Source organism: Molothrus ater, chromosome 3, assembly GCF_012460135.2.
Source record: "Molothrus ater isolate BHLD 08-10-18 breed brown headed cowbird chromosome 3, BPBGC_Mater_1.1, whole genome shotgun sequence".
NCBI classification, from domain to species: domain Eukaryota; kingdom Metazoa; phylum Chordata; class Aves; order Passeriformes; family Icteridae; genus Molothrus; species Molothrus ater.
The window spans coordinates 94,593,885-94,607,217 of record NC_050480.2 but is presented as its reverse complement, the minus strand read 5'-3'; the positions used below and the strand labels follow the sequence as shown (position 1 = coordinate 94,607,217).

General features: G+C 42.0%; 1 protein-coding gene across 1 annotated transcript in view; it reads left to right on the top strand.

Annotated features, from left to right (window-relative positions):
* The first annotated feature begins 2,658 nt into the window (after positions 1–2,658).
* Positions 2,659–13,333, top strand: part of CD109 (CD109 molecule) — a 71,388-nt gene continuing 60,713 nt past the window's right edge. The window contains 2 exon segments of the mRNA XM_036380302.1: positions 2,659–2,781; positions 3,072–3,232. Coding sequence (XP_036236195.1) covers positions 2,708–2,781; positions 3,072–3,232 — 235 coding nt within the window. The 5' untranslated portion in view covers positions 2,659–2,707.

Below are 13,333 nucleotides of genomic sequence, written 5' to 3'. Positions count from 1 at the left end.
GCATGAATGGGATACCAGTTTAGCTCAATTCTCTCTAACTGGGCTAATTTTCCAATTATTCATAACCCATTTTTATTCTTTGGGTGCAGAGAAATGTGCAGAGCGGGCTTAAGATACATGGTATAGTTACAGGCAGTCACTGGCTATAGGGCTGAAAGTTGTCTCCATTTCTTATCTGCTCATGCTCCATAGTTTCTTATCTTACTATACTGATACCCACTTCTGGGGCTGTGGGGCTGTGCTGCAAACAGGGCCACTGAAATGAGCTGCAGTAGTTGTAAACCTCTCTCCAGAAGGCACTGTATGCACAGGCTGCAGAATAGGGTTTGGAGGGCTGTGGATTGCAGAGCTGGGAGGTGCTGAATGGAGGATAGGAGAGGGAGACATCACACAGTAAAGCTGCTCCCTGTTCAGGTTCAGTAGTTAGTGTTTGGGCACCAAAGAAGGACCACATTTGGTAAAATAATGTAGGATTTGAAGTGGTGTTTAGGGGAAACCAGAGCGTATATTGCAATGAAAATTAGCAGCTGCAGAGCACTTTTGAAAATCAAGACCTTTTAGATGCTGGTAAGACACAACTCTTGAAATTATGTCTGAATGGGCATATTTTCATTCCTAAACATAAATGTGTTTAAGTTTTCTGCTAACTGGGAACTTACAGAATCCTTACATACCACACTTGATTCCTAAATGTTTAACCATGAAAATCTACATGTTACCTAGAGCGTAGTATATCCTGTTTGGAAATGAAATGATGAAAACATCTCTGAGTGCATGGATACATCTGTAAGAAATGGAGCTTGTAAGTTGTTACAGAATGGAATGTAACCATTTCTGTTCCTCCATTTCTAATCTGTTCTAAATCTATTCAGGACAATCCTCAATATGACAATCCATTTATTCTCTTACTTTCTGCTGTAGAATTCCTTTATTTGCATTTTTGTAGAAGAAGAGATCAAATACATATACCAAAGTATCTTAAACTAGCAAGCCCCTAGGAACAAAAGAGGAAGATGGGAGTCTACAATATTGTTGCACTACTGGACAGAACCTGTGACATTTGCAAGCATTTTCACTAATGAACTTTTGGGCTACATTCACGCTAATGAATTAAACAGTGCCAACAAATGTTCTTGGGACTGCAAATTGGTTGTCTCTACCCTCAAGCTGACCTTGGCATGGTTTTGCCCTGGTTGTGGTGTTTTCTTGAAGAATTTCTGGTGCAGTTTGGGGGTTAGCATGAGCCATACCTGATAGGAAGCTGGGATGTGACCACCTTGTTTTGGAGACTGAGAGAGCTGATTAGTATTGATAGGTATGGTGGAGTGCCAGTTCGGCTCAGTGCCATGGAATGCAGACGTGTATCATGTGTAGCTTTGCCATCTGAGGCTTGGGTTCTTGGGATGCAGTGCTACTTGTAAGCACTTTTTCCCAATCTCCAAGAAAAGGAGTGGCAGTGACTGTTCATCTTCCCTGGCTGTTTCTCACATGTAATAAGGAGTTACTAAAACCAACAGCAAACATCTCCCGAGCTTTGCCTCATAATGCACCTTTTGCAGGTGAGCAGCTGCCAAGACTGACTTTGCAAGCATGAGTTGGTTGTTGCACCATCACCCCTTTCCTAGTCTGCAGAGGTGACATCCTCTCTTCTGTCATCACAAAGTCTGGTGCTCCAAAAAGAATCAGCTGAGTATGAAAACCTAGAAAAGCAAATGTAAAAGATGTGAGAAGACTGCATGCCTGCCTGGCATACAATTAAAGCACAGTGTTTATGCACGTTACTGCTCATATCTGATTTTCATAAGAACACAGCGTGATGCTTCTGTTTAGGACTATAGCTGACTGCATTTGGCTGTGTACCACAATGCAGAGAATGCCACTCCAGCACTTCTGAAGAGGCACACATCAAGAATTGGGCATAATTTCTAAATGTATTAGACTTGTCCTACAATGAAAGAATTTGCACAAATCAAACCTTAGATATGTCTAGTCTACACAGTTAAAATTAACCTGCTAAAGGAACAGAAAGTATTCTGTTACCCAAGCTGCTTCAGTGCACTTTTTGAACTCTGAAGGTTGGTTAAGATTTCTAAGTAGGTACGACCTTATTTTGCAAATATGGGGCACAGAGGACAGTCCAGCCAGAGCTGCATTACCAATCGGTTCACATTTAAGTAGCTACGAGGCTCCTTGAATTTTTGCCAGCATACTTCTCCCTGTTCAGACCCAGAACCGCTCCCGACTCTCCGAGCCGGAGCCCCAGGCCAGCGCGCCTCTGCGGGCTCTCCGGGTCTTTCCGAGCCGATAACCGAGCAGCTCTCCACAACGGGCTGCTACTCGGCTCGGAGCTGCAGGCACAAAACATTGCTCTCGATTCTGCTTTTGTATAGTGCTGGGTTCTGAGAACCCCACCCGTTTCCCAGCTGCATCGGCCGCAGGATGTGGGAGCGATGGCAGAGAGAGGTGACACACCCGTAGGTATCCCTGTGCAGACAGATGTGTGCTGCCGCCGGGCCGCCCACCCGGGCCGGCCCCCGGAACGCCCCGCGGCTCCTGCCGCCTGCGGAGCGTGCCTGGCGCTGGGGCAGCGGCCGCCTCTCCCTTCCCTTCCCCTCCCCGCCCGCCAAGGCGCCTCCCGCCCGGCCACAGCCCCGGGCCCGGCCCTGCGCACAGCGGCGGACGCACCGGGCAGCGCGCACGGAGAGCCATGGCGCGGACCCGCCGCGACGTCCTCTTCTTCCTCCTCCTCCTCCTCTTCCTCTGCAGCTCCGCGGCGGCCGGGTACGTGGGGCTGGGGCACGGGGCACCTCTTCTTCCTTCCCTGCCGCCCGCCGCGGTGGCTGCGCGGGCAGCGCTGCCCGGGGCTCCCGCCTGGCAGCCGGTCCCGGGAGCGGGCAGAGCGGCGCTGCCCGCTGCAGCCGGGGGTGAGCATCACCTCCAGCCTCCGCAGCGCAGAGCGACAGAAGAGCTTGGCTACGTGTGTCGTATGTCTTTATGTGTACGCGGTTACTTTTTATGAGAGTGTGTTTCACTCCCTGCCCTTTCTCTCTCTGCTCGTTTGGGCTTTACAGACCTACGTTCCTTGTGGCAGCTCCCTGGAACATCCGGCCTGGAGCAAACTTGACTGTTGGGGTAGCTCTGCTGCCGGACAGTCCAGCACAGGTCACCGTAAAGGGAGAAGTGATCAGAGATAACGAGACCATCCTGAGCAGGGAAGTGGTCTTTGAGAAAGGTAAGAAAAGTAATGGACTTGGTTTGGAAGTATTTTTGTCTGCCTTCTCACAGGAATATTTTGTTCCTCCCAAAATATCATAGCTTCTAAGTGGTACTAAAATAGGAAATTTATTTTACCAAGTAGGAGTCGCTATGGGAAAGTAGTCTTGTACACTGCTGGCTCTGTTTGGAGTTGGGCAACTGAGCTGGATATGAGTGATTGCATGGGTGTGCTAACTGTCTGTAAACTCTGAAAATAATCAAAAAGCAAAGTGCGATGGATGTGGGATTTGTGAGGAACCAGGAAGTACTCTGGTCCATGTAGTGGGGCCACTGTACAAGTAGTGGAAAAGTTGCTTACTGGTAGCTTGCTAAGGTGCAAAGTGGAAGCGGTGGGAGAACCGAAGAGGTGGAACAAACAAAGAAAATGCAACGACTGAAGCTGCTTCTTCATGCCCTAAGAAAGTAATGACCTGAGGACCATAGGAAAGTGAGGATGACTGTCTTCCAAGTGAAGATACTTGGAAGCTCTGTGCATTTGAAGAAACAAGAATTTTTAAAGATCAGGAACTGAATTGTGGAGAGTTTGGGGATGGAAGATAAGTAAATGTGAGAAGAGACTGATTTAATCTATGCCACCAGGCAGGGGTAGTGGATATGGTAGAAGTTCTGAAAAGCTGAGATATCCTGGCCAATGTTCCTTTTTAGAAAGGTCCCCTGGCAACAGAAGCATAGAGATATCCTACCTGATTTGTCCTCATGAGAAAGAAAATATTTTTTATGGATAGTCCAGCTTTCACACTGCTTTTACTATGAAGTGATATAAATGACATCTAAACTCTAGCTTTTTATTTTCTTAAAAGTAGAGAGTGTGAGGGCAGTGTGAGGTGCTGAAAAATCTACCCTGCTATAATGCTCTTTCTCTACTGCTTGTGTAATTCTTTTCCTAATGTCTTACAGTTAATGTAGATGCCTTAATTGGAAGCATCATACCTTCATTTCAAAGCCTTCACAGCCTGTAGAGAAGATTAAGGCTTTGAATGTGATGGAGTGCATTTGAGCTGATCAGAAAATTTTGAAATAGAACCAAAAAAACCCTAAACCAGCCAGCTTTTCTTGTTTTCTTTTGAAATCCAAAATTTTAAAAAAGAAAATAAATTGTCTTATTTTCTTCCTCTAACTATACTGGCTTTTCTTTCCTGCTTCTGTTCTGCTTTAACATAGAGCTCAGTGAGCCTTGCATGAGTTTCAACCTGTCTGTTTTTGTCCTTCTCAATATTAAAAGCCAAACAAGCAACTGGTAATTCCAAGCTGGTAAAAATATGTGGCTGTCTCTATCTTCTGAGCACACAGAATAATGCTTGACACCAGGAGCTGCTGAAGCCAGAGTGAACGATGGGTTATTAGGAACAGGTATGGCACTGCATCAGACTGGATGCAGTGAGGAAAAAGGACAAATGCTGTAGTGAATTACTAACTTCTAATATTTTCCAGTCTTTTAAGTATATCTTTAAATTTTCTATGTTTTTTACTTGATAAGTGAAACAACAAAAAAAAAAAAAAGGTGCTGAGCATACTGTGTATTTCCTCTTGCAAAATTCTTAATGTTCAGTATGTGGCCATCAATTTTTTTTCTAGTCAGGTTATACAATCTGTTAGTCATTTGTTTTCTGTGAACAAATATGTAAGCAAAACTGTTAAGGGCCAGGAGTAAGGGAACTCCCCTGTAAAAGAGGATGTAGTCTTGAAGACTTGTATCCAAAGGTGATACAGGTGTGGATCAGTTCTGACTCAGACAGAAAGCAAGTTGTCAGAGAGAAGCAAATGCAGCTTGTCAGAATAAGAACATAAATCTTTAAAATTTTCATTGAAGAACACAACAATCTTAAGATAAAATATGAAGTGGTATTGTTGTAGCTGATCTTAGTCTGTGACTGAAGGAGGACTGGAGGTTTTATCAAACCAGCTGTTGCAGCTGAAGGAAAAAAACCAAGAATATCTCCAGGCACACAAAATCTTCTTTAAATTACATATTTTCTGCATATATTAGTGCTCAGAGAACGTTGGTTTATCTGTCACTGAATACCTACCTTGGTTAGACTGCACATTCAGTGGCACTGTTGCCTAAGCTGGCTCAATTATGCTCTGTAGTTTTCCTTGCATGGTGACAGCAAAAGCAGGGGATTAACTGCTCTGAGAAACTGATCTGACTGAAAAATAAAGGTTTTATTTTGTTTGAATGTTTTTTTAGGCAGACAGGTCCCCTGGTTCAATGTGCAAATGTTTGTGCTGATGGAACTGAGTTGGAAATTGGATGCTGGTGACATAGCACAGGCTGAGGACACAGTTTTTATTAGAGATGTTTAATCTGACAGGCCAAGTTCATTCAAGTAGCTCAGTATAAATGGTATTACATACCTGTCTGTCAAATGCTTCTGCAATTGCCTTAAATTAAGGATTTTGCCTGGTTCTCTAGGAGGTGCTCAATATGATACATATAGTGGTCTAAGTTTCTGAGTCAGCTCCATGAGAAGACCTTATTGTATTAGAGGCATGGGATTTTTTAATTTCTATAATATAATTCTTGCTTTGAATAAGAAATAGAGTGTTTGCCCTCTGATGGTTGATAAAGCATTTGCTGTTCTAATATTACTGGTAGTGGAATTTTGATAGCTCAGTGATTCTTGGGCAATTGTCTGTTAGAGAAACACTTTAGCAGTGGAGGTTGGTTCCCATCATTATTGTGCTTTTTATATAACTAAGGGAAAATAAATAATAATAAGTGGCTAGTGGGTATTTGGAGTGAAGGAGAAAGTGTGCATGCACATGGATTTAAAGATATCTTGAGCTCGGCACAATATTCCAGAATCTAAATGTACTGTATAGGAAGGGAGATTATTTAGGACCAATATTTTGGTGCAGAAGTTAAGTTAATTGCATTTAATATAGTGGAAAAAAAACCCTGACTGAATGTTTGCAAGGGCGAGGTTGCTGCTACAGGTAAATTTTGTGTGAGCAAGCACAACCCAAAAAAAATAGAATGCGTCACCAGGAGAGAATAGGTTTCCATTGCCTAGAGCAGATGCCAGGAAAACACAAAGCACTAACTAAAGCTGTTTTTGTGAGCTGTACCAAGCCTTGACACACTTTCTGTGGAGATGCAGTATTAGAAAGATCCTCATTGAAAATGGCTGCAGAAGGTAACAATGGCTTGTGTGCAATTGCAGCTGTTGGGTTTTCTGTGTCAACAATAGCAAAAAAAAAAAAATTATGGGAATAACAGAAGAACAAGTTCAATTCCCTGCACGAATAACTTGATCTTTAGTGATTGCAGTGAGGGGTGACTCCTGCCATGCATAGTCATCCAGTCATTGATAATAAAGATGTAGTATGAATTGGCAGGAGGTGTTTTCTTACAGGGTTTGCTACCCAGACATTGCTGTGTGTGTTAAGAGTATGAGAAACCTTATGCCTTAATTGCGAGAGGTTCTGAAAAGTATTTTCTGTGTTGGTGCTGGAATGATTTGGAAAGAATAAGAAGCATATAAGTTGGAAAAAAGAATTGGTTTTCAGAAACTCTTCTATGTGTAATGAGGTGTCATAATTTGCCCAGCAGTATGAATGTTTTTAATTCTGAAGAGTAAGATTCATTAGTTAAAACTTTTGCTATATAAGGTACAACATAATGTATTTAAGGCATGGTGAGTGAGAATTATGTGAAGATACTGGAGAATTTGGTTTACAGTAACGTGCATAGTTTGTAAATGACTTGTATATGTTAATTAATTTATGCTGTCTTTCTGTATTTCCAGAGAGGAGTACACTTACTTGTTAACAGAGGTTACTGAGCTAGATCATGGTAAATACTCGATTAGGATTTATGAAGCATGATAGTTTGTGAGAATGCTTGTCAAGCTCAGACATGTAGTGATCCTCCATAGAGACAATGGAAAATCTCCTTTTACCAGAAGGCATGTTTTACATACTTAATAATGTGATTCTGACCACATCAGTATAAGAACCAGTGAGAGACACTAGGAATAGTAAGTTGTAAAGTAACACCTAAGTGGGAGTGAATGGCCTAAACCCCTCAGGTCCTTGTTATTAACCTTGAGTTGCCTCTGTACCTTATGTCAGAATAAAATGACTGAGTTATTGGTGACTGTGGTGTCTGTGCTGAATATCTGTGGGGTGAAAGGTTTTGCTGGCAGTTTAGTGGAACATCTCCTTTCTGCCTAATTTTTCGTCGATGCCTAAAAAGCCAAACAGTGAGAGAGCAGGAGTTGCCAGCAGTGATTTTGCATCCATAATCTCCATATCCAAAAGTACATGTAGCTGTGCCTTATGAAAAAGTAAGTTGTTAAATAGTCAGCACATGCACATAACCTATGCAAAATCAGTATGAAGGAAAAGTTTTTGGGAAGGAGGTGTTGGGGCTGGACCCAGAGATGACTGATGTAGTAGAGAAGAAGGTGCTCTTTTATGGGCTTTCATATAGCTGGAGTAGATTAAAAAAACAAACAAACCCAAAAGCATAAAAGAAAAGAACAAAACCCAGCAGGTTTCTGTGCCTGTTGTTGAATCCATCCTGCTAACAGACCCATTAAGTTGTTTGCAGAAAAATGGGAGTAGTGATCCTATGCAGTACTTGAGCTTTATGTTACTGTTTGCATGCTGTTTGAGATTTGAGGGAAGGAGTCCTTCTGTGACTCAAGGCTTATGTGGTTGTACATGAGGTTTTTCTGGTCACCATGTTCCTTGTCAATATCCGGGCAAGGAGGGTGTGGCAGATTGAGCACTCCAGGCTGTTTCACAGTATCTTCAAAAGAGTGGGATAAAGCAGAAGTGCAGACAGTTTGACAACTCATACAGATGAGGGAATATTACATGTCCCTGTGTGCAGTTCCCTGTTGCCACTGTGAACTGGAGGGGCTTTGAAGCTTTTAGGAAAGGGAGAAGAGAAGAACAAACTAAAGGTTGTGAATCAGGGAAAAAAGAGGTGATGAAAACAAACAGGAATTGGTAGGTAACATGCTATCAGAAACAAGAAGGGAAGCAAAGGGTGAAAATTCCTGAGGGAGTCATACTGAAAGGATAAGTGCACATTAACAGAACAGAGAGGTAAGAAATGAAGTAACTAAACACGATCTAAACTGGCCAAAAAAACAGAAAGAAGGAAAACTGTATGTAGAAACTGTAAATGAGATCAGATTACAAAGGAACTTGAAGAAGTAGCAGGGGTAATGAAGAACAAAACTGGTAAGGCCAAACTATTAATAGGAAAGGATGTGAACGATAGTAAGGCAGGGTTTTTAAATAGCATATTGGTAGGAAGAAATCTAGCAAAGCATGTGGCTTGCTACCCTGATGATAAGGGTTGCTACTTCTGTGGCTTGCTACTCTGATGATTAATGATGCTGAGAGGCAGTAAGTGTTTAGTCTTCACTAAGAAGATCAACTTACTGTCATGGAAAAGGCTTAAGAATTAAGATTAGAAAAGGGAAGGAACAGTTTAATTAGTACTTTGGTCAAGTGTTTAGGCTTGATAAAATTGCCTGTAGAATATTTAGGGAATTGACTGAAATAATTTAAAATCTGCTAGTGAAGTTTTGAGAGCATAATTGGACAGAGAGGTTCTAGAAGATTGAAAACCTGCAAAGAAAATGTATTGTACTATGTGTTGGCAAGGGTTGTAGGTAGAGAAGAAGCAGGATTTTGTCATATTTTGATATTACTAGGGCTTTTGATAGTCTGGCATGGCACTTTGACAAGCCAGCTGGGGAAGCAGGGACAGCATGAAATTCTTATTTAATATGTTTGTAGCTGGATGAAAAATTGTGTTCATCAAGTAAGTCTAAGTGGTTCACTCTCAAACTGGAAATGAGTTGCCCTGAAACTGAAGTGTTCAGTATGATTGACATGAATGAAAAGGGGAGAATGTTTATTAGATTAGTGAAGGGGTGGTAAGGATGCTGGGAGAAAGGATTAGATTTTGAACACATTTTGACAATACCAGAAATGATTAGGGGAAAAAAATGAAGTGTGATTCACTAGAATTAGTGCGTAGTTCTGCTTTTGTTGATGACCAGAAGGGCATGTGTTTATTGGATGGGGAACAAGGTGATGCAGTCCTGCCGGAAAAGGGGCATGTGTATGGGGTGGGGGCAATGGTTTAAAGGCAACAGAAGGTGAAGGCTTGTAAGTAGTACTGTAATGCTCAAAAAAGAAGGTAAACATTGTACTCAGAGGTATACACAGAAGTATTTTCTGTAAGCTATGAGAAAGTATTCTAGTAATCTTCACAGCTTAATTAGGCATCCTGGGGAATGCTGTGCTTGATTTTTGGCACTCATCATGGAGCCTGTGAACCAGCTGGAGAAATGCCAGAGAGAGCAGACAGAAGGATCTGAGATCTCTCAGGAGACGAGTTCAAACCTGACAGAAGAAGATGGGCCTTCACATGAGATGAAAAAAAATTGTGGAACTCCATGTCCCAGTTGTTGTGAATGGAAAACATGATTGCACAAATTTATAAGACAGAAGTCCATGGAGGATTGGCCCAGTATACAGCCACACAGGTTGCTTAGGCTGGGAAGAGTACCTGGGGAAGGGTCACTGTGTACCTGTTCGCTTTTGATGCATTTCAGATGTATGTCCTTGACTGTTGCTGCAGATGGGATCTTGGGCCAGACAGCAGACAGACTTGGGTTTGACCCTGGGAGTCTCTTCTACATTCTGGAAAATGTCTGAGGAGAGATGGGAGGAGCTGGTGTGAAGTATCAGGAGAAGAGTGCTATACATCTGCTATGTACTACTAGGCACATGTAGAAGCAGCTTTAAAGAGAGAAGAGTGGGAGCTAACAGTGGATGGGTCTAAGGTGATGTCCTTAGTGGTGTCTTGTTAGAATGAGATCCAAGCTGAAGTACAGAGTTAGAGAAATACTTGCAGAGGCAGCAGGCGGTTGGGAAATTCATGAGTTTCGAGTCATACAGAGGTGACTTCTCTTTTCACGAGACCCTTATGACTCAGCACTGGCAGTGTTGCTGGTTTCCATGCTGTGCCATCCATGACTACCTGCTTGTGAAGGCGGAGTTGAGATCCTGTCAGCAGAGACTGGATAGCAAGTGTCAAGAGATGATGCTGGTTCACCTACATTCACCAAAGTCCAAATAAGTATGTGCCTAGAAAACGTGGTTATAGTGATAGACCACTTCTTCAGCTTCCTGGAGGTATAGCTATGAGGTTCAGGTGCTTATTTTGTATGGTATGGGGTTTATATTGCCTTTATGTACTGATGAAGGAAGTCTCTAGTACTATTTTTATATATTCAAATAATGTTATTGCCTCAGAAAAGTTATGTGGCTTTGTCATCACAAATTTTAAATGTGTTCCAGAAAATGGAAGAAAACCATTTGAGAACAAATCTTCTTCTTTTACTCCCTTTAAGCAGAAATTTCAATAGATGCTGAATGTGTTATTTGCAATGAATGAGTTTGAGAAGTGACTTTGAAATTTTGCTCCAGTTACAGCAATTGATGTGATGAGGGTGGTGTTAATACTGCCAGATGTCTGGCTTGTACAGGCTTAGCCATATTTTGTCTTGATGTGATTTTCTTGTGTTTTAATTTGGAATAAAAACTGCAGCTGCTTTTAATTGCCTTGATAGTGGCTTTGTCTGTGTTTATTTCATGGACATAGGAATGGATAGTAATGGTGGCCAATAGTGCCTTGAAAGCAGTGTGTGGAGATGTGTGTTTGTACACAGTCACCAAGGGGATGAAGTGTATTTCACATTTAGTTGTGTAAAAGGCTTAAGTCTGAGGTTATTCTGAATTGTCTGTATAGCTTCACAGTCTGATTCTGATGTCAAGAAAGTTTCCTGCATAGTATTCAAAAATTGCCTTCCGAACAGCTGTAAATTTATAATTCATGGCAGTAGACTTGTTATGGTATGGTAGGCAGTGGTAATGTCATATGCATGACAAGCAGTCCACAGATGGCTCTTAGGTTTGTCTCGGAAAAAAGTTGAAAAGAGGCTGTACTTGAGTTTAAGCAGTGATAGTGCCTGGATAGCTCTCAGAAGGTCTCTGGTTAAAAAGATTATTTAGTTTTGGAAATATGAAGCTGTTCTGTTTTCCTACCCAGCATGCAGTGTCTTAGAAAACACTCTCTGGTTTATCTAAGTATTGTGTTCTTGGAACTGGCCAGTCTCTGACTACTCAGCTGAAAGTGGTAATAATAGTATAATCCATGGAGCTGGTTGTTTGGCTTTAGAAGATTGAGTGAAGAATTAAATGTCTGAATTATGCTTTAAGTCTAAAAGGGCCAGTCAGCGGGAAAACATGCTACTTGCTTGGGGAAAGGATCATGGATGTGGCAGGGCAAGGGAAGAGGTGCCCAGCCATCAGCAGCATCTGTTGGTCTGAGAGGGTGGGAGATGGTGGTGTTCCTCAAGGGTAGATCCGACATTGCTGATGAGGGAAGGATGGCTGAATCATTAGAAGGGACAAGTGGGGGCACCACGACTCCTTTGCCATGTAAGGTAGAAAGACACAGAGAATGCTGTGGTCAGGGGCAGAGGAGAGGAAGGACAGTGCCTGTTCATACCTTCTGTTCGTACCTTCTGGTAGATCTGCATCTGCTGTGTTCTGGCCAAGAGTGTTTCTGGATGTGCTATGGTTGGGTTTCTTCCACTCTTCTGATCATGGAGGTTAAGGAAAAACTTTTATATTTAGGTGAAGAAGGGTTTTTATCTAGTTGTCAGGAAAATATCCCTACACTTACCATTGCAGACTGAAGCTAGAGCTTGCTAGTAACTGCAGAGTTTGGTAAAACATAGCTTTAATCACAAAAACATCTGTGCATTCTGCCTTTCTTCTGTCCTCCAGGGCTGTGGTGCCCTGTCTCTTGACCAGACCCTTAGGTGATAAAGTTTGGTCCAGTTTAGATTATTCCTCCTGTGTCCTAACATCTTTTTCCATAGGCAATGCTGCTACCTTGCCTCTCTCTCCCCCCTTCATAATTTCTGAGTGCTTTCTGCCTCCAGGTTTGCAAAAAGAACTGAAAAAGATAAGGGGAGGAGGGTAGGAAGCGGCTGTGGAGGGAAGAGTATGTTGTGCTGGCAGACAGGGTTTAGGAGGCATTTTGGAGCAAGTTATACCCCTTTGCTACAGGCCTGTTGGCCTCATTTGGCTTTGGATGTCAGCCCGAATGCTGACGTCCCCTGGCAGTCCCTGTTGTGTTTTTGAGTGCTGTGTTGCCCCTCCTTCTGTTATCTGTGCCAAACTGAGCCATAACTTAACAGCCATGGCTTAAGCTCTGTATTTCGGGCTATTTGTGTAAATAATCAGTACTAATTTGGGTGATAGCTTTAGCATGATAGATGAGGAGTATAACATATCTAAAGCAAACTGTGAACTCAACAGGTTTGCAGGTGTTCTTTGAATCTTTGAAGAATAAGTTGTTTTCACTTCCTGGACAGCTTAGGCCTTGGTATTACTGCTTTTTTTTATTTTTTTTGTGGTTGGTTTTTTTTTTGGTTTTTTTTTTTTTTTAATCACAAAAATAGTATATATATTTTGGACAGGAATAAAAATCTGGAAGGACATTTAAGAACACTAATTTTTATTTATATGATGGGAGTTTTTGAAATTGATTCAGCAGTAGAAAATATCTCCATTTGCCCCTGCAAAGAAAATGTTTTTCTGTAAACATTTCCTATGTATGGTATATGAACACAGCTGTGAGAGCAAAGATGTGGCATAATTTCAGTAAATCAATCTGAAGTGATTCCAGTTTTATTTTTCTGTTCTTACACATTACTAAGAAGGATTGAAGACATAGGTAGAAAAGTTTAAGTGATAAAATCTGTTTGTAGCAATAGCTGCCACGTGAGCTACAATATACAGTCAGTGCTGACTTTATGTAAATCAGAGACTGAAGTGCTACTTTATTGATATATTGGCATAAGCTCTAGTTCACTGTGCCAAGCCATGCAGTCATTTTTCTAGAACCTCTGTCCTTTTTTTGGGGGTGGAAGCTGAAACATTTATGACTAGTCCTAATGGTGTCATCTCAAGAAGGGGTAGAATAAATTTCTGGGTCTGGGTCAGGCCTGTG